This window comes from Drosophila nasuta, chromosome 3 (assembly GCF_023558535.2).
Source record: "Drosophila nasuta strain 15112-1781.00 chromosome 3, ASM2355853v1, whole genome shotgun sequence".
Taxonomy (NCBI): domain Eukaryota; kingdom Metazoa; phylum Arthropoda; class Insecta; order Diptera; family Drosophilidae; genus Drosophila; species Drosophila nasuta.
In genome coordinates, this window is record NC_083457.1 from 32536400 (window position 1) to 32563358 (window position 26959).

General features: G+C 41.0%; 8 protein-coding genes and 1 pseudogene across 9 annotated transcripts in view; 5 read left to right on the forward strand and 4 right to left on the reverse strand.

The window, feature by feature from the left end:
- Positions 1-1099, reverse strand: LOC132789522 (peroxiredoxin-6-like). The gene is made up of 4 exons (XM_060797583.1): positions 916-1099; positions 453-827; positions 310-385; positions 1-248 (listed from the first exon to the last, which is right to left on the reverse strand). The coding sequence occupies exons 1-4, from the start codon at positions 996-998 to the stop codon at positions 120-122; spliced, it is 663 nt and encodes a 220-aa protein (XP_060653566.1). The 5' UTR covers positions 999-1099; the 3' UTR covers positions 1-119.
- Positions 1100-3730: 2631 nt separating this feature from the next.
- Positions 3731-5493, reverse strand: LOC132792763 (uncharacterized). The gene is made up of 3 exons (XM_060802230.1): positions 4929-5493; positions 4592-4864; positions 3731-4530 (listed from the first exon to the last, which is right to left on the reverse strand). Exons 1-3 carry the CDS (start codon positions 5057-5059, stop codon positions 3834-3836), a joined length of 1101 nt encoding a protein of 366 aa, XP_060658213.1. The 5' UTR covers positions 5060-5493; the 3' UTR covers positions 3731-3833.
- A 2070-nt stretch (positions 5494-7563) lies between these two features.
- On the forward strand, positions 7564-8662 carry LOC132789634 (peroxiredoxin-6-like). Its single transcript, XM_060797779.1, is given in 5 exon segments — positions 7564-7751; positions 7840-8075; positions 8078-8213; positions 8281-8356; positions 8418-8662. Coding segments are annotated over 5 exon segments (660 nt in total). The 5' UTR covers positions 7564-7668; the 3' UTR covers positions 8547-8662.
- Positions 8663-9773: 1111 nt separating this feature from the next.
- LOC132792921 (uncharacterized) lies at positions 9774-11538 on the reverse strand (annotated as a pseudogene).
- Positions 11539-13656: 2118 nt separating this feature from the next.
- Positions 13657-14731, forward strand: LOC132789562 (peroxiredoxin-6-like). Its single transcript, XM_060797647.1, has 4 exons — positions 13657-13830; positions 13915-14289; positions 14357-14432; positions 14494-14731. The coding sequence occupies exons 1-4, from the start codon at positions 13748-13750 to the stop codon at positions 14620-14622; spliced, it is 663 nt and encodes a 220-aa protein (XP_060653630.1). The 5' UTR covers positions 13657-13747; the 3' UTR covers positions 14623-14731.
- A 408-nt stretch (positions 14732-15139) lies between these two features.
- LOC132788169 (ran-binding proteins 9/10 homolog) lies at positions 15140-20946 on the forward strand. The gene is made up of 13 exons (XM_060795501.1): positions 15140-15280; positions 16656-17592; positions 18601-18768; positions 18840-19030; positions 19103-19284; positions 19349-19461; positions 19524-19675; positions 19737-19945; positions 20009-20100; positions 20290-20358; positions 20417-20556; positions 20644-20755; positions 20810-20946. Exons 1-13 carry the CDS (start codon positions 15140-15142, stop codon positions 20944-20946), a joined length of 2643 nt encoding a protein of 880 aa, XP_060651484.1.
- A 24-nt stretch (positions 20947-20970) lies between these two features.
- Positions 20971-21765, forward strand: LOC132792716 (AF4/FMR2 family member lilli-like). The gene has a single exon (XM_060802168.1). The coding sequence runs from the start codon at positions 20971-20973 to the stop codon at positions 21412-21414; it is 444 nt and encodes a 147-aa protein (XP_060658151.1). The 3' UTR covers positions 21415-21765.
- Positions 21766-22389: 624 nt separating this feature from the next.
- Positions 22390-23252, reverse strand: LOC132792715 (succinate dehydrogenase assembly factor 2, mitochondrial). The gene is made up of 3 exons (XM_060802167.1): positions 23093-23252; positions 22851-23044; positions 22390-22794 (listed from the first exon to the last, which is right to left on the reverse strand). Exons 1-3 carry the CDS (start codon positions 23108-23110, stop codon positions 22524-22526), a joined length of 483 nt encoding a protein of 160 aa, XP_060658150.1. The 5' UTR covers positions 23111-23252; the 3' UTR covers positions 22390-22523.
- Positions 23253-23518: 266 nt separating this feature from the next.
- The window catches only part of LOC132792714 (G protein alpha o subunit), a 37394-nt gene continuing 33953 nt past the window's right edge, over positions 23519-26959 (forward strand). The window contains exons 1-2 of one of the 2 annotated variants that reach the window (XM_060802163.1): positions 23519-23647; positions 25137-25474. In XM_060802163.1, the coding sequence (XP_060658146.1) occupies positions 25357-25474 (118 nt within the window). In that variant the 5' untranslated portion in view covers positions 23519-23647; positions 25137-25356. Of the gene's footprint in view, positions 23648-25108; positions 25475-26959 lie in introns of both variants that reach the window. The other variant, XM_060802165.1, reaches the window with a different exon arrangement.

Below are 26959 nucleotides of genomic sequence, written 5' to 3' on the forward strand. Positions count from 1 at the left end.
TATTATAGAAAGTTAACGACTTTTTATTGGTAATAAGGCACAGTTGAATATTTGGGTAAAGTTTTCTTAATTCTAGTCAGTTTGTTGAAGAGTTGTAGAATGGAAATGATTGAAGATTGTTAATAGTTCTCCGTGGTGCGCACATAGTTCACGCCCGAAGGCATCGAGACCTTGTCAAAGCCCTTGGGGAACAGCTTGTTGGCTTCATCGTCGCTGACAGTGGGCAGAATCATGACCTTAGTACCAGGCTGTGATTGGTAAAGAATATATTAGTGAAATGCTTACAAAATTACTTTAAAGGGAACTCACAGTCCAGTTGGCGGGTGTAGCAATCACCTTAACACGATCAACCAGCTGCAGGGAGTCAATTACTCGAAGGATTTCACTGCAGAAGAAGAAGATAGAAGATAGTTAGGAAGGAATTCGGATAGGGATCGGTATGGATTACTTACTCGACATTGCGGCCAGTGGACATGGGGTAGAACATGGAGAGGCGCACCTTGTGATCGGGGCTGATGATGAAGAGAGCGCGAATTGTCTTGCCCACCTCGGGATCCTTCTTCTGCTCCTCGTCGAGCATGCCCAGGGATACGGCCAAGTCGCGTGTGGGATCGGCAATGATGGGATATGGGAAATCGCCGGGAATGTCCAGGCAATACGACTTGATGTCATTCACCCAGTCCACATGCGAGTTCAAAGCATCCACCGAGTGCGCCAAGCACTTCGTATTCCGCTTGGCGAACTCCGGCTGATGCACCGCAATCCTCCCCAGTTCCGTGGTGCACACTGGCGTAAAGTCAGCGGGGTGAGAGAAGAGCACCACCCACCTGTAGATTGTTTAATAATTGTTATATGCATGTACATATGTATATAGAGAGAGCGAGAATAGAGAAAAGTATATAGAGGAGCACTTACGATTTGCCCTGCCATTCGTGGAACTTGATCGGGCCCTTGGTGGTGTCGGCGGTGAAGTTCGGGATAGTCTGACCCAGACGCATCTTGATGGATTTGAATTATCGTTGAACTTGGAGAAACTGAGAGAGTTCTTTAGTTGCTTGGCTGAAGCACAGTTGTTCACTGAATGAATTCTCACAAGCGACGTGCCTTTTTATACGCTCAGTCCGACTCGGTTCTCTGCTTGCCAATCGAGTGAGGGAAAGAGACAAACAGACGCGAATAGAGAACCGGCAATGCTCGTTATCAAGTCTCGACTTATCTGGCATACGAATTGTATTTGTGTTTCTATTGCTGTAAACATATGTGTATATTAAGTGGAGGTTAATTAAACGACAACAACAACAATATTATTCAAATATGTTCTAGTATAAGTTACAAATGAATATCTATATCTATGATATATTGAGGTACACACGATGCAAGTTTTAATATGCAGAACGCAAAACGACATCTAAATTAGACAAAACTATAATGCAATTTCGAAATCAAAAATGGATATATATCGATATACTTAAATATAATGTAATTAATGATTGATTGATGATGAATGATTATATATAGGAGAACATCATACATGTACAGTCATTTGATAATATAAAAAGTACAATGTACAAAACAGTTTTTATTATTTTACTTATTTTTTATACGCTATATATAATTTGCAAATTTTGGGAATATATGAAAAAACATATGAACAAATAGTATATAAAACACCTTTGGCAAAGTTAAGAAATGAGAATTCCATATTAGACGGCATATTCTTTAAATTTAAATATATAAAGAATTTTAAAATTTGGCAAATCTGGGGAGTGAAATTCTAGTTGACAGTTGGAGAACATAAAAACATTCCTCGATCTATTCCTATATATATAGTATATCGCTATGAAGGGGGTGTGTTTGATCGATCAGCTGTTTCAGAATTCGCAATCTTCTGATGAGAATGTAAACAGAGAAAGAGAGCGGTTCACTCTGTGATAGTATTAGTAAACTCACACACACACTCTCTTAGTGTATGTGTGAGTGTGAGAGAAGAGAGCATTGCTGTGTTTGATGGTGTTTGTGAGCTCAGTATGATTACCGACACAATTAGATCATCTGCTGTACGTGTGAACTCACGTATTAAACGAAGCTGACTTCGGGAATCGGAGAGAACTATTTCGGAGAGAGCGGCAGAATGTGTGAGTGTATTGGTATACAGCTGATTAAAATAGATGATTTTAACACTAAAAAGTTCAGCAACTTCATCTGCATCGAAGTTGGCCAAAATATCTTGAGAACAGTTTCGTTTCCTTCCTCACAAGCATTCCTTTCGACACCCTGTATTTCTAATTAAGGTTAGGCGACTGTAGAACAGCCATAATAGACTTTAGACGTCGCACGTGGCCCTACCCGGTTCCCCTCCCTTCCCCGCTTCCACTACCTGCTAATCTACTCGCGAGGCATACTTAAATGGAATCGGGTCGTTGCTGTTGCTGTGGCTGTTGTTGACAAACAACTCGATCGTCATGGAATGGAAAATAACCAGAGAATTTCAAACGAAACCCACGTTATTGCGTTGCAATGGAAAATAACCAGATTATTCCGCTTCGGACTGTACTCGACTCACTTTGAAGCGACCTTCCCTTTGAATAAACATATTTTAGTATAACTTGAATATATCTTCAGGATAAGTAGCAGATATAAGTAGATTATTTAGTTGTGGTCTCCATGTGATCCTCCCCATTCGACTGTCATTTTAGGTCTGATTGTCATTCTCGAATCAATTTGCCGCCGACTGCTGAGCGAGCTTCGTTCTGCATTAGTGTTGGTGATTTGTACGCAACACACTAATACACAGACACTTTAGAGCGCTCTCTCAGCAATCGCGATTCATTCAACAGGTTGTCGTCGTTTCAGCTCACACAGATACAACACAGAGAGAAGAGAAGCAGCGCTGCTCAGTCACTAATACAAGTACACACTTTACTTCGCTCATTCGCTTCACACGCATACGAAGAGAGCGTTCGCTGCTTGTGTGTGAGTGTTGTCTTGTGTGTGAGACACACTAATACCACCAAAGCAGTAATCGTTCTCTTTGCATTTCATTCTCTGTTTATGTTTTGCTTTTTAATGAATGAACTTTAAGCAGTATAAATAAAAAGTTTATTAAACTTTGTGTAATTTTAATATTTATTTATAAAATACATTATTTAGGGTATAAGCAAAGCATCTATTTTTTATTTAAAATATTTAATGAGTAATATTTGGAAAAAATAATTGAGATACATATTTAATCGAGTATGCACGGAAAAAACACTTTCTTTAGTATAGGTTTAGCGAATTTAAAATAAAAGCAGATTTTAAAATATGGAAAATTAAATTGCGTCAGCATAATTAGTAACCTCCGACCCTTTAAATTATATAAATCTATGTATTCTTGTTCAGAAAAATTAGCCATCCCTTCGCCCTTCTCTGTAAGTGCTGAAAAGTTTTGTTTTTTTCATTTCAGAAATATTTATATGTACTAAAACTCCGATATTTAATGTCTATTAAGGAAATATAATATATATATATTTTTTTAAATTTGTAAAACATTTAATATCAATTCATATGAAGAATAACAAATAAATATACAGTTATTGTAATTTATAATTTGTACGAGTTTTCAAATTTAGAACCCACTCTGTTTGGTCTTGATCTTGTAGTCAATATCATTTGAATAAAGAGCTTGTATATTTATTAAATAATAAAACTAAAAGATTTTTTAATATTATTTCGTATTTATTTATACTTTTGTATTTATAAATCTAAGGAGTAAAAATCGGGTCTTAAACTAATACATATTAGGCTAATCAGTCGGCAGGTAGTTGCTTTGGATTAAATTGAATTGATTGGACTTAATGCCGATTCCAGTAGGTGGATTCGTGGGCCACCATGGTGGGTTGAATATCAGCCAAGGAGGGGCAACCAGTTAGCTTCATGGTGATCTCGAAGTCGTCGCGCATCACGTGCAATAACTGCTCGACTCCCGCCTGGCCATTGGTGGCCAATCCCCAGAGGGCGGGGCGACCGATGAAGACGGTCTTGGCGCCGAGAGCCAATGCCTTGAAGATGTCGTTGCCTTGCATAATGCCACCATCCAGCATGACCACCAGATCATTTCCCACTGCAGCAACGATCTCGGGCAGTGCCTCAATTGTGGCCGGAGCAGTGTCGAGTTGTCGTCCGCCGTGGTTCGAGACGATGATGCCGGAGCAGCCGCATTCGCGAGCCAGTTCTGCATCCTCGGCTGTGAGGATGCCCTTGAGGATGACGGGCAGATGCGTGAGCTGTTGCAGCCACTTGATATCCTTCCATGTGATGCTGGGATCGTAGTGGCTGGCCACATACTCATTCAGGCCAGAGCCGCCTCCGCATGAGATGACGCCCTGGGCCATCTCTCCTTCGAAATTGGCCAGACTCAGATGAGAGGGCAGGCAGAACTTGTTCTTCGCATCTGCACGACGATCCCCATTGATGGGCGTGTCGATGGTGACCACCAAGGCCTTGAAGTTGGCTCGCTCAGCACGTCTGACGAGCTGCTCAGTCACATGACTGAAGAGGAGATTATAAAAGTCAGAAATTAAGGAAGAAAGAAAGCGAATAGGTCACTCACCGATCCTTGTAGATGTAGAGCTGGAACCACTTGCAAGTGTCTGGTGCTGCCTTAGCCAGATCCTCCAGCGAAGTCGTCGACAGCGTGCTCAGTATGTAGATGGAGCCGGCTTTGCCAGCGGCACGTGCCATGCCAATCTCTCCATCCGGATGCGCCAGCTTCTGCATCGCACTCGGGGCAATGCCCAAGGGCCACTGCAGCTGCTGTCCCAAGATCTCGCAGCTGACATCCAAGTGGGAGACATCGCGTAGAAACCGAGGACGCAAACGCAATCTAATATAAGATACTCCCATATAGTAGACGATCACTGATAGATCAGATAATCTGTGGCACTCACCTTTTGTATGCCTCGTGATTGAGACTGACTGTCACTTGTTCTCCTGCTCCGTTCTTGTAATAGTCCAAGGCATTCTTCTCCAGATTGCGCTTGGCTTTCAACTCGAAATCTGCCACAGAAACCAACGCCATTGTAGCGATCTTTTTACTTGTGATATTACTTGAATACGAATATGAATAATCGCGAATAACACTCAACTATCAACTGTTAACTCGATGTTGCTTTTCTCTCTGAGCACTTGGCGAGCGAGTCGCCTGCTTTTATACCCGAGCAGGTAGATCGCCTCATTCGGTTGCCTCGAGCCGATGTAGCTCGACCCACGAGTGATTGATAGAGAGGGGGAGGGATGCAGAGAGGTAGTCACCTTATGGTCACTATATATCTGTTGGATTCGTACAACTTGTATATCCAAAACCACACAACCAAACTCATGAATCGTTTGACACGATTCCCAAATGAAACGAATTATGTAAAACAATAAATTAATTTTATTTTATTTGAATCATTTGATAATGACAAATAAAATAATATCACACATTCGCACTGTTTCCGCAACGCAATTTCCATCTTTAACACAAGTTCTAGTTCTATTTCAAGTTACCAACTGTCTGTACATCAGCTCCACAAAGCACAGAATGACTAAGGCAGCGACTGAAATAATACTCAAGGCACAGAGAGCGATTGCTGCTTTGGTGGTATTAGTGTGTCTCACACACAAGACAACACTCACACACAAGCAGCGAACGCTCTCTTCGTATGCGTGTGAGGCGAATGAGCGATGTTAAGTGTGCACTTGTATTAGTGACTGAGCAGCGAGCTGCTTCTCTTCTCTCTGTGTTGTGTGTGTGTGAGCTGAAGCTACGGCAACCTGTTGAATGAATCGCGATTGCTGAGAGAGCGCTCTAAAGTGTCTGTGTATTAGTGTGTTGCGTACAAATCACCAACACTAATGCAGAACGAAGCTCGTTCAGCAGTCGGCGGCAAATTGATTCGAGAATGACAATCAGACCTAAAATGACAGTCGAATGGGGAGGATCACATGGAGACCACAACTAAATAATCTACTTATATCTGCTACTTATCCTGAAGATATATTCAAGTTATACTAAAATATGTTTATTCAAAGGGAAGGTCGCTTCAAAGTGAGTCGAGTACAGTCCGAAGCGGAATAATCTGGTTATTTTCCATTGCAACGCAATAACGTGGGTTTCGTTTGAAATTCTCTGGTTATTTTCCATTCCATGACGATCGAGTTGTTTGTCAACAACAGCCACAGCAACAGCAACGACCCGATTCCATTTAAGTATGCCTCGCGAGTAGATTAGCAGGTAGTGGAAGCGGGGAAGGGAGGGGAACCGGGTAGGGCCACGTGCGACGTCTAAAGTCTATTATGGCTGTTCTACAGTCGCCTAACCTTAATTAGAAATACAGGGTGTCGAAAGGAATGCTTGTGAGGAAGGAAACGAAACTGTTCTCAAGATATTTTGGCCAACTTCGATGCAGATGAAGTTGCTGAACTTTTTTAGTGTTAAAATCATCTATTTTAATCAGCTGTATACCAATACACTCACACATTCTGCCGCTCTCTCGGAAATAGTTCTCTCCGATTCCCGAAGTCAGCTTCGTTCAATACGTGAGTTCACACGTACAGCAGATGATAAAGTTGTGTCGGTAATCGTACTGAGCTCACAAACACCATCAAACACAGCAATGCTCTCTTCTCTCACACTCACACATACACTAAGAGAGTGTGTGTGTGAGTTTACTAATACTATCACAGAGTGAACCGCTCTCTTTCTCTGTTTACATTCTCATCTGAAGATTGCGAATTCTGAAACAGCTGATCGATCAAACACACCCCCTTCATAGCGATATATGTACTAAATATATATGAATAGATCGAGGAATGTTTTTTATGTTCTCCAACTGTCAACTAGAATTTCACTCCCCAGATTTGCCTAATTTTAAATTCTTTATATGTATATAAAATTTAAGGAATATGCCGTTTAATATGGAATTCTCATTTCTCAACTTTGCCGAAGGTGTTTTATATCCTATTTGTTCATATGGGTTTTCATATATTCCCACAACTTGCAAATTACATATAGCATATAAAATATAAGTAAAATAATAAAAACTGCTTTGTAGACTGTACTTTTTATATTATAAAATGACTGTAAATGTATGATTTTCTTCTATATTCATCATCACTCAATCATTAATTATATTAATACTTATATTATTGGATATTACATCTATTATGTATTTAAGTACATCGATATTTATCCATTTTTGATTTCAAAATTGCATTATAGTTTTGCCTTATTTAGATGTCGTTTTGCGTTCTGCATATTAAAACTTGCATCGTGTGTACCTCAATATATCATAGATATAGATATTCATTTGTAACTTATACTAGAACATATTTGAATAATATTGTTGTTGTTGTCGTTTAATTAACCTCCACTTAATATACACATATGTTTACAGCAATAGAAACACAAATACAATTCGTATGCCAGATAAGTCGAGACTTGATAACGAGCATTGCCGGTTCTCTATTCGCGTCTGTTTGTCTCTTTCCCTCACTCGATTGGCAAGCAGAGAACCGAGTCGGACTGAGCGTATAAAAAGGCACGTCGCTTGTGAGAATTCATTCAGTGAACAACTGTGCTTCAGCCAAGCAACTAAAGAACTCTCTCAGTTTCTCCAAGTTCAACGATAATTCAAATCCATCAAGATGCGTCTGGGTCAGACTATCCCGAACTTCACCGCCGACACCACCAAGGGCCCGATCAAGTTCCACGAATGGCAGGGCAAATCGTAAGTGCTCCTCTATATACTTTTCTCTATTCTCGCTCTCTCTATATACATATGTACATGCATATAACAATTATTAAACAATCTACAGGTGGGTGGTGCTCTTCTCTCACCCCGCTGACTTTACGCCAGTGTGCACCACGGAACTGGGGAGGATTGCGGTGCATCAGCCGGAGTTCGCCAAGCGGAATACGAAGTGCTTGGCGCACTCGGTGGATGCTTTGAACTCGCATGTGGACTGGGTGAATGACATCAAGTCGTATTGCCTGGACATTCCCGGCGATTTCCCATATCCCATCATTGCCGATCCCACACGCGACTTGGCCGTATCCTGGGCATGCTCGACGAGGAGCAGAAGAAGGATCCCGAGGTGGGCAAGACAATTCGCGCTCTCTTCATCATCAGCCCCGATCACAAGGTGCGCCTCTCCATGTTCTACCCCATGTCCACTGGCCGCAATGTCGAGTAAGTAATCCATACCGATCCCTATCCGAATTCCTTCCTAATTATCTTCTATCTTCTTCTTCTGCAGTGAAATCCTTCGAGTAATTGACTCCCTGCAGCTGGTTGATCGTGTTAAGGTGATTGCTACACCCGCCAACTGGACTGTGAGTTCCCTTTAAAGTAATTTTGTAAGCATTTCACTAATATATTCTTTACCAATCACAGCCTGGTACTAAGGTCATGATTCTGCCCACTGTCAGCGACGATGAAGCCAACAAGCTGTTCCCCAAGGGCTTTGACAAGGTCTCGATGCCTTCGGGCGTGAACTATGTGCGCACCACTGAAAACTATTAACAATATTCAATAATTTCCATTCTACAACTCTTCAACAAACTAACTAGAATTAAGAAAACTTTACCCAAATATTCGACTGTGCCTTAATAAAGATAATTTTTACTCTTCCAAATAAATTAGATTTTTCAATATATGTAGTACTAACAGAGTCGAGACTTATACAAGTCGCATCTGTATCAATTTGCATTCGGCATTCAATGCGAAATTATATTTATTTATATATATATTTATTTACCATATGCAGATACAGAATGGATGAGGAGTTGGATGCTGACTACAATATGTTAATGAATAGATGTGTGTGTTCGTTATAGGCTTCTGAAAGTAATACATATGATACTAGGTGTGACTAATAAAAATTATATATTTGAGTTTTATATAGCTAACCAGTTATGTAAACATTTTCTTTATCTGAATATTGGCTTCGCAAATTTAAAGAAAATTTACTAATATATTTAATATTTAAATGCTTGTTGCTTTTTTGCACATTATAATAAAGTTGATTTTTAACTGACTGCAGTTATCAAAACGATATTAAGATTTAGTTGCATAAATTGATCAACTAACGTATAAATGATGTGTGCCTTTTAGGTTCTTCATTTTCTTAAACTTCTTCTTCAAACTATATAATTTTATCGTATAGTTTTAGTCTTTTTAGATTTTCTTCACAATCTTTAATGCGATTTTAGAGGTTTAAAATCGAAATACTGAAAAACTCAGGCTGTCCGTGTATCAGTCGGCTGTAAAAAATAAATTTATATATGTATATAAATTTTAAGTAAAAATAAGATAACAAATATGTATGATTTATGAAATATTGCATTCAAGAAAGAGTATAAAAATATCAATAATTGTTTTTTTTATCTCTGTGTTAACTTTATTCTGACTCTTTAGAACAAATTAATGTTTTACCAAATATAATTGTAATATTTTAAGTAAAAATAAGATAACAAATATGTAAGCAAAGTTTCTATTTTGTTTATGAAATATTGCATTCAAGAAAGAGTATAAAAATATCAATAATTGTTTTTTTTATCTCTGTGTTAACTTTATTCTGACTCTTTAGAACAAATTAATGTTTTAATATAGATGATTAAATAAATATATATTGGTATACGATTAGGTATTTTAATATGTTAATTATTGTTACAGCTTTAACCAATTAATTTCAATTAATTAACAAAAGGAAAAGTTGATTTAAATGATTACGAATACAAAATTTTTATTTATTTGTTTGAGTAAAACTAAGAATAACATCACAAACTTAATTTGAACTTTATAATTATTAACATAATCAGTCGGCAGGTGATTACTTTGGATTAAATTGAATCGACTCGACTTAATGCCGGTCCCAGTAAGTGGATTCGTGGGCCACCATGGTGGGTTGAATATCAGCCAAGGAGGGGCAACCAGTTAGCTTCATGGTGATCTCGAAGTCGTCGCGCATCACGTGCAATAACTGCTCGACTCCCGCCTGGCCATTGGTGGCCAATCCCCAGAGGGCGGGGCGACCGATGAAGACGGTCTTGGCGCCGAGAGCCAATGCCTTGAAGATGTCGTTGCCTTGCATAATGCCACCATCCAGCATGACCACCAGATCATTTCCCACTGCAGCAACGATCTCGGGCAGTGCCTCAATTGTGGCCGGAGCAGTGTCGAGTTGTCGTCCGCCGTGGTTCGAGACGATGATGCCGGAGCAGCCGCATTCGCGAGCCAGTTCTGCATCCTCGGCTGTGAGGATGCCCTTGAGGATGACGGGCAGATGCGTGAGCTGTTGCAGCCACTTGATATCCTTCCATGTGATGCTGGGATCGTAGTGGCTGGCCACATACTCATTCAGGCCAGAGCCGCCTCCGCATGAGATGACGCCCTGGGCCATCTCTCCTTCGAAATTGGCCAGACTCAGATGAGAGGGCAGGCAGAACTTGTTCTTCGCATCTGCACGACGATCCCCATTGATGGGCGTGTCGATGGTGACCACCAAGGCCTTGAAGTTGGCTCGCTCAGCACGTCTGACGAGCTGCTCAGTCACATGACTGAAGAGGAGATTATAAAAGTCAGAAATTAAGGAAGAAAGAAAGCGAATAGGTCACTCACCGATCCTTGTAGATGTAGAGCTGGAACCACTTGCAAGTGTCTGGTGCTGCCTTAGCCAGATCCTCCAGCGAAGTCGTCGACAGCGTGCTCAGTATGTAGATGGAGCCGGCTTTGCCAGCGGCACGTGCCATGCCAATCTCTCCATCCGGATGCGCCAGCTTCTGCATCGCACTCGGGGCAATGCCCAGGGCCACTGCAGCTGCTGTCCCAAGATCTCGCAGCTGACATCCAAGTGGGAGACATCGCGTAGAAACCGAGGACGCAAACGCAATCTAATATAAGATACTCCCATATAGTAGACGATCACTGATAGATCAGATAATCTGTGGCACTCACCTTTTGTATGCCTCGTGATTGAGACTGACTGTCACTTGTTCTCCTGCTCCGTTCTTGTAATAGTCCAAGGCATTCTTCTCCAGATTGCGCTTGGCTTTCAACTCGAAATCTGCCACAGAAACCAACGCCATTGTAGCGATCTTTTTACTTGTGATATTACTTGAATACGAATATGAATAATCGCGAATAACACTCAACTATCAACTGTTAACTCGATGTTGCTTTTCTCTCTGAGCACTTGGCGAGCGAGTCGCCTGCTTTTATACCCGAGCAGGTAGATCGCCTCATTCGGTTGCCTCGAGCCGATGTAGCTCGACCCACGAGTGATTGATAGAGAGGGGGAGGGATGCAGAGAGGTAGTCACCATATGGTCACTATATATCTGTTGGATTCGTACAACTTGTATATCCAAAACCACACAACCAAACTCATGAATCGTTTGACACGATTCCCAAATGAAACGAATTATGTAAAACAATAAATTAATTTTATTTTATTTGAATCATTTGATAATGACAAATAAAATAATATCACACATTCGAACTGTTTCCGCAACGCAATTTCCATCTTTAACACAAATTCTAGTTCTATTTCAAGTTATCAACTGCATGTTATGAACATCAGCTCCACAAAACACAGAATGACTAAGGCAGCGACTGAAATAATACTCGAGGCACAGAGAGCGATTGCTGCTTTGGTAGTATTAGTGTGTCTCACACACAAGACAACACACACACACACACAGCGAACGCTTTCTTCGTATGCGTGTGAGGCGAATGAGCGATGTTAAGTGTGCACTTGTATTAGTGACTGAGCAGCGAGCTGCTTCTCTTCTCTCTGTGTTGTGTGTGTGTGAGCTGAAGCTACGGCAACCTGTTGAATGAATCGCGATTGCCGAGAGAGCGCTCTAAAGTGTCTGTGTATTAGAGTGTTGCGTACAAGTCACCAACACTAATGCAGAACGAAGCTCGCTCAGCAGTCGACAGCAAATAGAGTCGAGAATGGCAATCAGACCTAAAATGACAGTCGAATGGGGAGGATCACATGGACACCACAACTAAATAATCTCCTTATACTTCCTGAAGATATATTCAAGTTATAATAAAATAAGTTTATTCAAAGGGAAGGTCACTTCAAAGTGAGTTGAGTACAGTCCGAAGCGGAATTATCTGGTTATTTTCCATTGCAACGCAATAACGTGGGTTTCGTTTGAAATTCTCTGGTTATTTTCCATTCCATGACGATCGAGTTGTTTGTCAACAACTGCCACAGCAACAGCAACAGCTACGACCCGATTCCATTTAAGTATGCCTCGCGAGTAGATTAGCAGGTAGTGGAAACGGGGAAGGGAGGGGAACCGGGTATGAAAACGTGCGGCGTCTAAAGTCTATTATGGCTAGCGACGCCTAACCTTAATTAGGAATACAGGGTGTCGAAGGGAACTCTTGCGATGCAAGAAATGAAACTGTTCTCAAAATATTTTGGCCAACTTCGATGCAGATGAAGTTGCTGCAGTTGCGAGTGTTAAGACATCTATTTTAATCAGCTGTTAACTTGCTTTAGTATTGGAATTTTGTATGTGATCCGCCAATACATTCACACATTCTGCCGCTCTCTCGGAAATAGTTCTCTCCGATTCCCGAAGTCAGCTTCGTTCAATACGTGAGTTCACACGTACAGCAGATGATAAAGTTGTGTCGGTAATCGTACTGAGCTCACAAACACCATCAAACACAGCAATGCTCTCTTCTCTCACACTCACACATACACTAAGAGAGTGTGTGTGTGAGTTTACTAATACTATCACAGAGTGAACCGCTCTCTTTCTCTGTTTACATTCTCATCTGAAGATTGCGAATTCTGAAACAGCTGATCGATCAAACACACCCCCTTCATAGCGATATATGTACTAAATATATATGAATAGATCGAGGAATGTTTTTATGTTCTCCAACTGTCAACTAGAATTTCACTCTCCAGATTTGCCTAATTTTAAATTCTTTATATGTATATAAAATTTAAGGAATATGCCGTTTAATATGGAATTCTCATTTCTCAACTTTGCCGAAGGTGTTTTATATCCTATTTGTTCATATGGGTTTTCATATATTCCCACAACTTGCATATTACATATAGCATATAAAATATAAGTAAAATAATAAAAACTGCTTTGTAGACTGTACTTTTTATATTATAAAATGACGGTAAATGTATGATTTTCTTCTATATTCATCATCACTCAATCATTAATTATATTAATACTTATATTATTGGATATTACATCTATTACGTATTTAAGTACATCGATATTTATCCATTTTTGATTTCAAAATTGCATTATAGTTTTGCCTTATTTAGATGTCGTTTTGCGTTCTGCATATTAAAACTTGCATCGTGTGTACCTCAATATATCATAGATATAGTTATTCATTAGTAACTTATACTAGAACATATTTGAATAATATTGTTGTTGTTGTCGTTTAATTAACCTCCACTAAATATACATATATGTTTACAGCAATAGAAACACAAATACAATTCGTATGCCAGATAAGTCGAGACTTGATAACGAGCATTGCCGGTTCTCTATTCGCGTCTGTTTGTCTCTTTCCCTCACTCGATTGGCAAGCAGAGAACCGAGTCGGACTGAGCGTATAAAAAGGCACGTCGCTTGTGAGAATTCATTCAGTGAACAACTGTGCTTCAGCCAAGCAACTAAAGAACTCTCTCAGTTTCTCCAAGTTCAACAATAATTCAAATCCATCAAGATGCGTCTGGGTCAGACTATCCCGAACTTCACCGCCGACACCACCAAGGGCCCGATCAAGTTCCACGAATGGCAGGGCAAATCGTAAGTGCTCCTCTATATACTTTTCTCTATTCTCGCTCTCTCTATATATGTACATGCATATAACAATTATTAAACAATCTACAGGTGGGTGGTGCTCTTCTCTCACCCCGCTGACTTTACGCCAGTGTGCACCACGGAACTGGGGAGGATTGCGGTGCATCAGCCGGAGTTCGCCAAGCGGAATACGAAGTGCTTGGCGCACTCGGTGGATGCTTTGAACTCGCATGTGAACTGGGTGAATGACATCAAGTCGTATTGCCTGGACATTCCCGGCGATTTCCCATATCCCATCATTGCCGATCCCACACGCGACTTGGCCGTATCCCTGGGCATGCTCGACGAGGAGCAGAAGAAGGATCCCGAGGTGGGCAAGACAATTCGCGCTCTCTTCATCATCAGCCCCGATCACAAGGTGCGCCTCTCCATGTTCTACCCCATGTCCACTGGCCGCAATGTCGAGTAAGTAATCCATACCGATCCCTATCCGAATTCCTTCCTAACTATCTTCTATCTTCTTCTTCTGCAGTGAAATCCTTCGAGTAATTGACTCCCTGCAGCTGGTTGATCGTGTTAAGGTGATTGCTACACCCGCCAACTGGACTGTGAGTTCCCTTTAAAGTAATTTTGTAAGCATTTCACTAAAATATTCTTTACCAATCACAGCCTGGTACTAAGGTCATGATTCTGCCCACTGTCAGCGACGATGAGGCCAACAAGCTGTTTCCTAAGGGCTTTGACAAGGTGTCGATGCCTTCCGGCGTGAACTATGTGCGCACCACTGAAAACTATTAGCAATATTCGATTGCTTACAAAATAAAACTTTTTTATAACTGATTAGAATTAAGAAAACCCCAAATATTTTATTGTGTCTTAATAAAAATAAACTTTAATTTTCCACTAAGCTCAGAGTTTTTCAATGGGTTTTGTATGCAATAATGGGGTTTGTTAATAACAGCTCAGGACCTATAGAGTAAAAAATATCCAACATCACCAAAACCAATTAATGTTTTCAGTGCTTGTATATAATATTTTCTTCAGTTTTCAGTATATAATATTTAAGCCTAATTCAATTAAAGTATCCACTATTTCAAATGAAAAATACTTAAATAAATTAAAACTAAACAAATAAATTCGTAAAGAAATATTGTAAATAAACAAATAATAAGCAAAGAAATTATTCCACCGCTCAATATATTTTATATTGCTCTTTTTTTATATGTTAAATGAATAATTTTTTTATATTTATACTCATATGAGACCGATTATCTTCTTTTGAATTTTCTATCTCGCGCGCCATATCGATAACTAAATGTTTTCATTGCATGGCGAATGGCAGTTTAACAGTCTGTTAAAGCTTAACAGCGCCTTGATATTTCAAAATAACAGCTGCTCGACAGTAACAGTGATTGGCAATCATTGTAAAAGTCGGTCACACCACAAGCAATTCGAGGTAAAACTCTTAAACAAAAAGTCATTTGTGAGTTTCTAAAGTGCACTGAACTTCCGCAAAGGTAACAAAATAAACGTAAAACACTCGCAGTTAACCAAATGCATTAACAACATGCTCACAAGCAGACTATCCCAGCTCCCACATTAAAATGCATTTTTTTGGCCACCAGCAAATTTTTCTGTATGCATGAGTGTGTGCGTGCTTATCGCTGAATGTGTGTGTGCGTGTGTGTACAATGCATAGATGTGTATGTGTGTGTCGACTGTGACTGTGACTGGTTGCTGCTGCTGCTAAAGGGAAAACAAAGAAAACTTCACAAAAAGAACGACGTAAAAACGCATTTGAAACGCATTTATTAACCGTTTGTTGTATACGGAGTGAGTTGTTTGATGGTTAATTGAAATGCAACAGTGTAAAAACTCGATTGAATATTGATTATTTTTTTCTTTGCTTCAGTGCATTGCTGCTGTTTGCATGTAGTTGTAGTTGTAGTTGTAGTCAAGTTATTGTTGTTGTGGCTGCAGCTGCGCGTCGAAAACTTAAACTACTGCTGTCATTGTTGCTATTGCTGTCTCGCAAAAGTATTGTTCTTGCTCTTGTTGTTGTTTTGCAATAGTCAAGTGCATAATTGTTGCTGTGCAAATGCATTTTGTCAGTGTGTGGGTGCGTGTGTCCGAATTGTGCGCTAGTGTATGAGTGAGAGGGGGATAGCAGTAGAGCACCGTTCAAAGGACAATTGCTGTTAATGCATACACACACAACTGCAGGCTGCCATGTTGTTGTGGTTGTTGTTGCTGCTGCTGTTGTTGCTAATGTTTGCTGCTTCGCACCTGCATCCATCATCATTCACCCCGCCTCCTTCCCTTTTGCACACAAACAGATACAAAACACACCTACACACGCACAGCCACACAGACAGAGATGTGTGTGTGTGTCTCTCACTGTTTCTATCCTTTGCTTTTAATTGCTGCTTCTTCCCACAAAATCTCTCTCAGAGTACAAAAAGAACAACAAATAACAACAGCAAGCAAGAGCAAGAGCAAGTAAAAGCGAACAAAGTGAGGCGACGAACATGGATTTCGAGCAAGCCGATAACGATAATGAGCACAATCCGATTTTATCCTCGGAGAGCAGCAATGCCAGCAGCAACATTAGCAATTTACAGCCAGAGCCAGCAATAGCAGCAGCTGTTAATGAAGTTGCAGCTGCTGCGGCTGCAGTTGGCAGCGGCTCGACTGCAGTGCTGTTAGTTAACATTGAAGCTGCTGCTGTTAGCAGCACAACAGCAACAACAACAACTTCAACAAATAATGCAGAACCGCAATCACAACAAACTGAAGCTGAACATGAGCATTCTCCCACTCCTACTCTACAGCAAGCACAGGACGACGAGCATTTGGAGGCGCAGCCGGAGCAACAACAGCCGCTACAGGGTAATCAGGAGCAAGTGGCGCCGCCGCTGCCGCCACCACAGGAAATCATTGACGCGGACGCCATTGCCGACACAATTGACGCGGGCGCCATTGATAACGATAACGACGCCGTCGTGGAGCGCATTGACGATTACGACGACGACGACGAGGACGACGGCGAAGCTGACGAAGTCCACGGCGACGACGACGACGACGTTCTCGAGGAAGGTGACGAGGAGGAGGGCGACGCCGACGGGGAGGCCGAAGCCGATAGAGACAGAGACGCTGTCGCCGCATCATCATCATCCGCTCTAGCTGCAGCCGCAGTTGGATCAGCATCATCATCTTCCTCTGCGATAATTGGTGGCCAACAACAGCAGCGTCTGCATTCCGTGGCCGTCTTGCCGAGCTATTCCACTGCCGGGCGACGCGTTGCACGTGCCTCACTGCCACCTCTATTGCGTGCTCCACGCAGCATCATCAACAACAACAATAATAATAATAACAACAACAACAGCAACGCCAACAATAATAATAACAACAGCAACAGCGGCGCCTCTAGCTCATCGAGCAGCTCGCGACGCACGCGTCACTTTTACAGCAACAACGGCAGCCACTTCAGCAACGAGATGTACGCCGGCAGCCACAAGAGCTCATCCTCCAGCCAGAGCCAGACCCATGGCCACAACCAGAGCTCTCCAAGAACGGCTGGCAGCAGCAGCGGAGGAGGCGCCACTGGAGGACGCAGTCAGAGTCAGGCACATCAGGGCGTAGATCCCTTGAGGCTGCTTTATCCCAATGTCAACGAGAACGAGACGCCGTTGCCACGTTGCTGGAGTCCACACGACAAGTGTCTGACCATTGGACTCTCGCACAACAATCTACGCGTCACCTACAAAGGTGAGTAATAAACTTTCATTATTTAAAAACTAAGATTTAAATTTTTAAACAGGTTCTGTTAAATATTTAACATGGACATGTTGACTTACATTTATTTGAGATCTGTTACTGTTACATATTTAGGCTGCTCTTAAACAAAACTGGAATCATCAAAATTTTCATAAATTTCTTTTGTCGTTTATTTCATATTTAACAGAGCCACTGTTAAAGTCAGCTTCAAATAGTAAAGCAAAATTATCGATAGCTTCGATATTTATTTTTTGAGTCATTTTTTAATAGTATTCACTCTGTATAACGAAAGAAACTTAATTTTGAAATGTTAACAGCAAATAGTGTCGAACCTCGAATGTTTGCGCTTCTAAAGCTATTGTTATTTGAGATGAATCATTAATTTGGCTTCGCTTATCGCACACATGCATACATTATAAACGCAATCAGCGATAGAACTTAACCTCGAACCTAGTTTTAAAAAATAACGCATATCAACAGTCGAAATTAAATTATCGAAAACTTCATACACTCTCTTCCTCTCGCTGTCTCAGTCACCCACACAACTGAGTGACAGCAACAACAGTCGCTGGCACAGCTGGCTGCCATTTTTGGGTTAAAAACAACAACAAACGACCAAGCAAGCAATAAACGCCAACGCGTTGAGTTTTGTTGTGGGGGTCTCTGCTCAACTGTATGTATGAGTGCACAGCAGTTGTCTCGCTCGCACTCTGTGTGTGTGTGTTGTCTGCTGTTGTTTTGTTTTTCGGCGCCCACTTCTCACACGCTTATTCGCGTGGTGCTGGGCTTGTGTGAGTGCGTGGCAAACAGCTGATTGGCTGCACACAACACCAGGGAGAGAGAATGAAGGTGAATCAACTACAGTGGGCAATCTGTATGATGAAATAATGAAACGATACAAGGGAAAATGATGTAACTGATTCTAATTAATTTAATAATGCTTTATAATTAGTAGTATTCATTATAATATTGAGTAATAATACATGTTAATAATTTCAGGCTCTGGTAAGACACATATGGAAACAGCGGGCTCAGTGCGCACCGCATATCCAATACCATCGTCCTGTGGCCTTTACTACTTTGAGGTGCGGATCATTTCGAAGGGTCGCAATGGTTACATGGGCATTGGACTGACCGCCCAACAGTTTCGCATGAATCGCTTGCCAGGTTCGAATATCTTATTTGGCCTCCATTATGATTCACTTTGAATAACTGACACTCTATTCTCATTTGCTTAGGAGGGGACAAGCAATCATATGGTTATCATGGCTACGATGGCAACTCGTTTAACTCGTCGTGCAACGGACAGTCGTATGGGCCAACATTCACCACAGGCGATGTCATCGGCTGTTGCGTCAACTTTGTGACCAACACTTGTTTCTACACCAAGAACGGCGTCGATCTGGGCATCGCATTTACAGATTTGCCGGTGCGTATGCGTAATTTCTTGAATACTACTCTGAGCGATTATAATTATAATAATCATAATTTTCACACGCAGACCAAACTCTATCCCACGGTTGGACTGCAAACGCCTGGTGAGGAGGTGGATGCCAATTTCGGTCAGGAGCCATTCAAGTTTGATAAAATCGAGGAGATGATGAAGGAGATGCGCGCCAATGTGCTGCGCAAAATCGACCGAAATCCCCATTTGCTCGAGACTCCCGAAAATCTAATGAACAGGTAAGGATTACAATAGTTTTTGTCCGAATTAAGCAACTGTATTCATATCACATCTATTTCGCAGACTGGTGTCGACTTATTTGGTGCACAGCGGCTACTGCAAGACAGCCGAGGCCTTCAATGGCTACACACAACAGCCCTTCGATGAGGATTTGTCTTCAATCAAGACACGGCAAAGTAAAAAGACGATTAATTTTACCTTCTACTTATTTTGCTAATATAACTCTCACTTTCCCCAGAGATAATCAAGCTTATACAGACGGGCAAAATGAGCCAAGCCATTGAGAATACGTTGCGTTCTTATCCTGGTCTCTTGGAGAACAATAAGAATCTTTGGTTCGCACTCAAGTGCCGTCAGTTTATCGAGATGATCAATGGCGCAGACATAGAGGTGAGTCTTTTTAACCATCTCAATGAGTTACCCAACTAAATATAGTTTTTTTTTTTTATAGCACGCCAACAATAAGGTGACCGCCACCACACAGACAATGCCAACAAATCAAACGTCAGTCATCCAATCGACGAAGACGTTCAAGCACAGCAAAAGCGGCAGCGGCAACAACACCACGAGTGCCAGCAACACCAACACCAACAACCAGCCACAAAACAACACTGCGAACTCAGCTGTGATAAAGCCCGGCGATAAACCAGACCCCAAAACGTTAGTTCACCTCATAAATGTTCACCTCATGAAATTTTAATAAATCTTGACTTGACTTTGCAGCATGATCATTGATGACAACTCCAACAAATGCCCGGAGCACGATTCAAATAGCATGGATGTGGAAATGGAGCCTTGCAACAGTCACTCTAATGGTTAGTTTTTCCTTTTTTCTAATTATAAATGTTGATTCAAAAAATGCTAAGTTTAAGTAGCTATTTCAAGACTGTAAATTGTACAAATATAGCAAGTTTTATTTTATATAGTAAGCAGCACAAAATTGTTTAATAACACATCCATTTATGAATTTAACTAATGATTAGTTTTGTATTTATATTCAACAGGCGATTCCTGTTCTAATGGCAATGCCAATGTAGCGCGTAACTCTCTAGATGCCATCGATGAGGAAATGGGTAAGTTCTCAATTATGCCTTGCACATTAATGGAAATTAACTGCAAATATAATTTTAGATGTGGACATATCGCCCTCTTCGCGTAATTATGGGCGTGTCATTGAAAAGATATTGGAGTTTGGCAAGGAACTGTCCAGCATGGGCCAGCAGCTGGAAAAGGAGAACCTCATGACTGAAGAGGAGCGTCAAATGTTAGAGGTAAACAGTCTAATTTACTTAGCTTAAAGTTAGAACCTTTCTATATAAAGTTCTCTATTAACAACTTGAATTTCTGTACTTTTGTAGGATGCATTTAGCTTGATTGCTTACTCAAATCCTTGGTCCAGTCCTTTGGGCTGGCTATTGTGTCCCTCGCGACGTGAAAACGTCTCCACCACGCTCAACTCAGCCATATTGGGTAAGCACAATGTTGCATCTTTCGATCATGAACTAATTGATTAAAATCTTGCAGAGTCGCTCAACTTTAAGCGCCGTCCACCGCTTGAGTATTTGGTGGCTCATGCGGCGGAACTGCTGAAACTAATTGGACAGCATTCGTTGGGCGAGGACGCTTTCGTTACCATCGATGATGTGTTTCCGCAAAATTGACCCAGTTCGCCGACGCTGCTGAAGATGTTCGAGACCACGCTGACTTTGCCACGCACCAGCGTGCTAACCGAACCGCTGGGCAGCGTTCCATCCACTTCGACGGCGGCGGTGCAAACAACCACCACCACCAGCAAACGGCGTCGTCGTCGTCGCAACAAACGCCGCCGCAAGTCATCCATGTCGAGCAGTGAGGCGCCCTCGTCGCGCACCTATGATCCTGTGATGACGGCAACCAGCATACGCGGTGGCGGTGGCACAGCACGTCGTGGTCGACGCAGGAACGTCAGTTCCTCGGCATCAGCAGCAGCGGCGGCGGCGGCAGCAGCAGCAGCAGTAGCCGCGGCAGAGGAAGCGGCGGCAGCAATTGAGGAAGCAGAAGCAGAAGAAGCATCATCGTCGGCCAGAAGCGGTGGCAGCAGTCCGGGATTATTTGCGGATCCGAGTGACTATTTCGAGACACTCGATTAGATTCTTAAGTTTGGTTGGCTGTCAGCTACCTGTCAGCTGCAATCTGTAGTAGGTTAATTCTGTTGTTACTTTCACATTTTTTACATGCGCCTTCCCCATATGTGCGCCTATTTAATGCCCTTCTTTTTAAACTGGTTTAAACATTATTTGCAAAGGAAAGAAACAAAGAAAATTAATAATGAATGCGCGACAACAGTGTTTGTTTGGCGAGATTTTAAATAACGTTTTAAAGCATATTTTTATATTAATTAGCTTTTCGGATGTAAGCATAAAACGTGTGTGTAATATTATCTTATGTATAATTAATTAAACAATTATGATGAAGGCCGTGCTGCGTCACGCCTCCTCCTACTTTTCCTTCTGCTCCTTTCATATTATCCCCAAAATACTTTTCAAACTTAAATGGCATGCAATATTGTGTATTGTTTTGTTGAAAAATTTCAATGCAGCAGCAAAATGGAAATAGAAATGGAGAGTAAACCAAAATAGATTTTTAATGCAAATGAAAAACGAGAAACATTAGCATATTTTCAAAACTGTTCGTTCATTAAACATTTAAATTTAAAAACTTAGTGTTACAAAACCATTTTTGCAAAACAATTTAATCGCTTGAATCCAATGCTAATACTGAATGAAATAAATAGCTAATCATAATTTCAATTTCCCCAAAAACAATTGAAATAAAAGGAATAAAAACATTCAAGTAGTACTCTACAATATGTATATGGATGTGAACCACACGAATCATGATCAATAATAATCTCCCTTATTAATATTGGGTGCAAAATTCGACATTTCGATGGATTTTTTCATAATGAGCAACAATTTTAAGTGTAATATTTCGCTGTAGTAGCATATAAAAATTATTCGATAAGTATATACATCAGACATCGTTTAAATATATATATATATATACATATGTATGTGTATTTCAAGAAAGAAAACTAACCATTTTGCATAATTAATAACACTATTTTTTGGTTTTTTATTGATAAAACACTGAAAACTGTTTTCATTTAAGTTAAACACAAAAATACGTAAAATGCCAAAGCTTGCTTATCATAGCACAAACTGCTTATCATAGAAGGTACCTAGAGATGTGTAATCCTCTATAAGTCCGGCTGCCTTATACGTTGCACACGCTCCGCATTCTTGACATGTTCCTTGAGCAGCTTCATGATTTCCGTATCATACTCGGGTGGAGTGGGTTTGGTTTCTGTGGCCCAATAGAATATATCCCAATCGTTGCTCACACCGTTAATCAGATCATCATAGAGCGCTGTCTGCTCCGCATTGAAATCCTTCAGGTACTTGGCCACAAATGTGCTGAGGAGCAGATCGTTCTCCAACATGCCGCGTTTGCGACTCTGATATAGCAAGCTATCGTTGAAATACTGCTTTAATCTTTATCTGTTTTGGATGATGGCAGTACTTACCGCTGCTTGCGCGCCTGGAGCGGCTCATCGGGGCGAACAGGATACTGTGGGAGCGGTAAGTGACTGGGATCCTCGTAGTCAATTATTTCGGGCGGCGTTGCAAATTCTGTTTTGTCCAATCCATTTTGATTGCTGCTGACGAAACGTGTAGCTGTTGCTCGCGGTAGCAGCACCCGACGTGTGGCTGTGGAGCTCTGCAAAGCAGTTTAATAAAGTTTTCAAAGTGCGTTTTGTTAACTTACCAATAACTGACGCAACATTTTAATTAGCTCCCGTCTTAAGGCAAACAACACGCAAAAACAATCAGCTGTTTTGGACCAGGGCTGCAATACTTTTCTAATGCTGTTAGCATTAACAGTGCGAGCCAATAAGGTAATAATATTGACTGTCTTACAACAGTCAGGCAATTACAAATGCCTTGCCATAGTGCAATATAACAAATGTAATTCTTATTACATATCACTATAAATTGTTTAACACTTTCAATTTGTTTTTAATTTTATCTTTAGCTAAAAAATACTTCTAATTTGAATTTTACTGGCTGCTGACGTTAATCGATTCTCGCCGCAAGCTTAACAGTCTGTTAAGTAACTAGCGTTGCCACCGAATTGGCAGCGCCAAATGTAAACAAAGTGTACGAGCTGGTGGTCTGGCAATGCCAGAATCAGTTTGAAAGAGACAGCGAGAGGCAGCAAAAGTGTGTTACAAGTTTTCGCACACCCGAAAAATAATTCCAATAAAATTAGAATTAATGCAAATTTAAAACAGAGTGCAAGTGCTAATCATTGTGCAAACGGGTAATTGTGAAATTAATTCGCCACCTGATTTAATACAAATTCAATCAGCAAAGAACTGAAAATCCCCCAACAAAAAAAAAAAAAGAAAAAAGAGCAAAACGGGCGAACGAAGAAGAGGGTGGCCTCTCTGTGTGCTGTGTTCAGTGCTGTGCTGTGTGCTTCGCTGCGCTGCTTTTGCTCTGCTCACAGTTCGTGTGTGCAAGTGTTGTGTGTATACGCTGGCGCTGGAAACTAGGCGGTGGTAAAATGTAAAGCCGAAAAGGAAAAAAAAAACACGAAGAAAATTGCGCTCCCGTTGCCCGCCCTGACGGTGGGTGGCAAACTTTGTATCTATGCGTGTGTGTGTGTGTGTGTGTGGAGAGTGCGTAGTGTGCGTGTGCGTGAGAGTGAAGAGAGAAGAGTGTGAGCAGCGCGGCACGAAACTACTAAATGGAAATTTATACAAGCGCCTAAAACACCACCCAAAAAGCAGCAAGCAGCAACCACCCAACTAAAAGCCAAACGCGACGCACCCACGCAAAAGCCGCATAAAAAAAACACCAAACCAAACTAACAGTTTTAACAGCATCAATGAGTGTGGGAACGAAGGGGAAGCGGGGGGAATGGCAACAAATTCGCATAAAGCTCGTAACTAGTGTCTCCAGTGTGACCGAATATCGCCGTCTTAGCCGGCACAACGACCCGTTTTTAACACATTTTGCGCCTACGCCCACACACACACATACACACGTTGAGACACATGTACACTATACATACATAAAAATCGCAGGACCTGGCCACACAAGCCTGACTGACTGACTACATGCACAATTTTCCCAAAAAAAAAAGAAATTAAATGAGAGTACATGATAAATTGCCAAAAGGCGGAAAAGTTTTTCCTTTTTTTTAGTCATTTTCGATAGCATTTTTGCTGATTAGATATAATGGCATTGATGAATATATATTTTCAATATATGTATATATTTAGTAGATATTTTCTTTCATTCAAGCCATATGCAAATTGGCCAGAGCACTTTACCACAGCCGCTGCTGTTGTGTCGTTGTTGTTGCTGTTGCTGCTGCTGCTGCGGCTGGCTGATAACAACTACAACAAAGGCTGTGTTCAATTATAATAGCGCGCGCCCTATTGGACAGCCAGACAGTGGCGGCCATAAAATTAGACGCACTTGTCAAGCAGACACATTGGGCACACTGTTATCTCACAGCCTGCTGCCGGTGTGTGTATGTGGATCCGTGTGTGTGAGTGTGTGTGACTCATTGCCCATTGAGTTGTAGTTGTTGTTGTCACTTCCCGTGCCTGAATGGCTGAACGGTCAGTTGTTATTGTTTATGCAGAAAAAAATCCAATTGGAAGCTGTGCGCTCAGTTGCCATTTCCCCAGCAAAAACACAACTACAAATAAAATAAATACATATCTATGTGTGTATGTAAAAGAATACACAAATTAATAATCGCTTGCAGTGTGTTAATTATTGTAAATTTTAAGCAGTTGTAAATAATAAATACCAGAATACAAAGGAATAAAAGGAAAACTAACAAGTTGCGCGCACTGTTGTTGGCTGTGTTGCTGTCCTGTCCACACAACAAATCAACCCACAACTCTACCAACAAAAAAGTGCTGCCAAAGCAACAGCAACAACAGTAGCTGCAACAACAAATATACACACACACCAACAACAAATACAACAAGCGAAGTCTTCAACTACAAAATGGGCTGCACTACATCAGCTGAAGAGCGCGCTGCCATACAACGTTCCAAACAAATCGAGAAGAATCTGAAAGAGGATGGCATTCAGGCAGCAAAGGACATTAAACTTTTGCTACTCGGTAAGTGCAGTCAACAAACAACATTTTCTTTAAAACAAAAATTAGATTTATATACCTCAGTCTGTTTTTTTTTATGGTCGATGTAAATGTAAATTCCTTTATCACACTGAGAGCACTTGAGTTGTTTTTCAAGTTGTAGTTGCTGTTTTGTGTTTTTTTTTTATTGTTTATTCTAAACAAACGTTGATAGAGCAATTGCATTTTGGTAGCACAGTGGAATGCAACTTCATTTGTATGTGATTGTGATAAGGCAAGACAATAAAATTATTTACTCTAGCTTCTTATCATGCAAACTAAGACATAAAATAATTTTACTTGTTATGCGACTCCTCAGGTGATAAAAAGTAAAGCACAAGTACATTTTTTTTTGTCAAAATACCTTGGCTCAAGGTTGTCGATGCATCATCCATGGGGAAGTTTATTCTTAGCGTGTGGCCAACAACAACAAAATACGCCACCAAAAAAAAAATGAATAATATAGTATTATAACAATTGGGTCAACAATTAGGTGGTTGCATGTCATCGTTCTTTAGAGTGCTTGTGCTCATTTTTAGTTCGTTGATTGCGAGGCTAACGTCACATTAGCTATGCAACCTGAAGACAGCTCGACAAATCGACAATTTTCTCAAAGGTTGTCAGACCACGGTGCAAGAGCAGCAACTGTTGCAACTGTTGCAGTGGCTGCTGCTGCCTGCAATTCAAGTGTAAACAACTATGCAACAGACGCCGTGAGAGGATGCAACCAGTCTCCGACTCTCAAGTGCCACCTACACCTCTTCTGCTGCATCTCCTCGTCCTCCTCCTCCGCCTCCATCTCCTTCGCTTCGTCTTGTGGCGCGCCTGCATCCGCCAAACAGCACTTGACATTCAAGCGTTTGCACGTGCGCCTCGAACCCCAAAAGCAACTGAGGCACCAAGTTGAGGCGCGGGCCAACTTCTAAACGGACAACTTACTCGGTTGACAGTTAAGCACTTAAGCTGCCACTGACTTTGGCATTGGGTATCGCCAGTTAATCCCATTTACCTCAATGTTAACCACACAAAACAAGTTAAAAAAACCGCAGTTCTTTTTGCTCAACTTTGCAATATCTGCAAAGCATTCAAATTCGATATTTAATAAGTTGGAAAACTACGACTGTGAAATAAAAATATACCAAATAAATTAAAAAATACCGAACGACATACATGGTATACCGATGTACTACATTCGAAATATACCATAGAGATAAAGAGGTAGCGGGTATTATAAGTTTATAGTTTATACGATCGCCATCAAATTATTTCAATTCGTTCCGTATTTGATTATTCAAATGCATTCCCAAATGTAATTCTCCAATTGCAAACTTATTGGGTGTAGCATTTTGTAATTTTCACAAGTGTTTAGTTTATGCAATCGTTATGAAATTTTCAGAATTTATTCTGTCGATATTTATTATTATGTATACCAAAATCACAGTCTCTAATAATATGATTTTTTGGGTATCC

Coding starts and splice junctions, on each gene's coding strand:
- LOC132789522 (XM_060797583.1), bottom strand. CDS start 998: ATGCGTCTGGGTCAGACTATCCCGAACTTCACCGCCGACACCACCAAG. Junction 828..915: donor CACGAATGGCAGGGCAAATC/GTAAGTGCTCCT, acceptor AACAATCTACAG/GTGGGTGGTGCTCTTCTCTC. Junction 249..309: donor CTACACCCGCCAACTGGACT/GTGAGTTCCCTT, acceptor TACCAATCACAG/CCTGGTACTAAGGTCATGAT.
- LOC132792763 (XM_060802230.1), bottom strand. CDS start 5,059: ATGGCGTTGGTTTCTGTGGCAGATTTCGAGTTGAAAGCCAAGCGCAAT. Junction 4,865..4,928: donor AATCACGAGGCATACAAAAG/GTGAGTGCCACA, acceptor ATCTTATATTAG/ATTGCGTTTGCGTCCTCGGT. Junction 4,531..4,591: donor CTCTACATCTACAAGGATCG/GTGAGTGACCTA, acceptor TCTCCTCTTCAG/TCATGTGACTGAGCAGCTCG.
- LOC132789562 (XM_060797647.1), top strand. CDS start 13,748: ATGCGTCTGGGTCAGACTATCCCGAACTTCACCGCCGACACCACCAAG. Junction 13,831..13,914: donor CACGAATGGCAGGGCAAATC/GTAAGTGCTCCT, acceptor AACAATCTACAG/GTGGGTGGTGCTCTTCTCTC. Junction 14,290..14,356: donor TCCACTGGCCGCAATGTCGA/GTAAGTAATCCA, acceptor CTTCTTCTGCAG/TGAAATCCTTCGAGTAATTG.
- LOC132788169 (XM_060795501.1), top strand. CDS start 15,140: ATGTTTTCATTGCATGGCGAATGGCAGTTTAACAGTCTGTTAAAGCTT. Junction 19,285..19,348: donor CCCGAAAATCTAATGAACAG/GTAAGGATTACA, acceptor TCTATTTCGCAG/ACTGGTGTCGACTTATTTGG. Junction 19,462..19,523: donor TTCAATCAAGACACGGCAAA/GTAAAAAGACGA, acceptor CACTTTCCCCAG/AGATAATCAAGCTTATACAG.
- LOC132792716 (XM_060802168.1), top strand. CDS start 20,971: ATGTTCGAGACCACGCTGACTTTGCCACGCACCAGCGTGCTAACCGAA.
- LOC132792715 (XM_060802167.1), bottom strand. Junction 22,795..22,850: donor CTCCAGGCGCGCAAGCAGCG/GTAAGTACTGCC, acceptor TTTCAACGATAG/CTTGCTATATCAGAGTCGCA.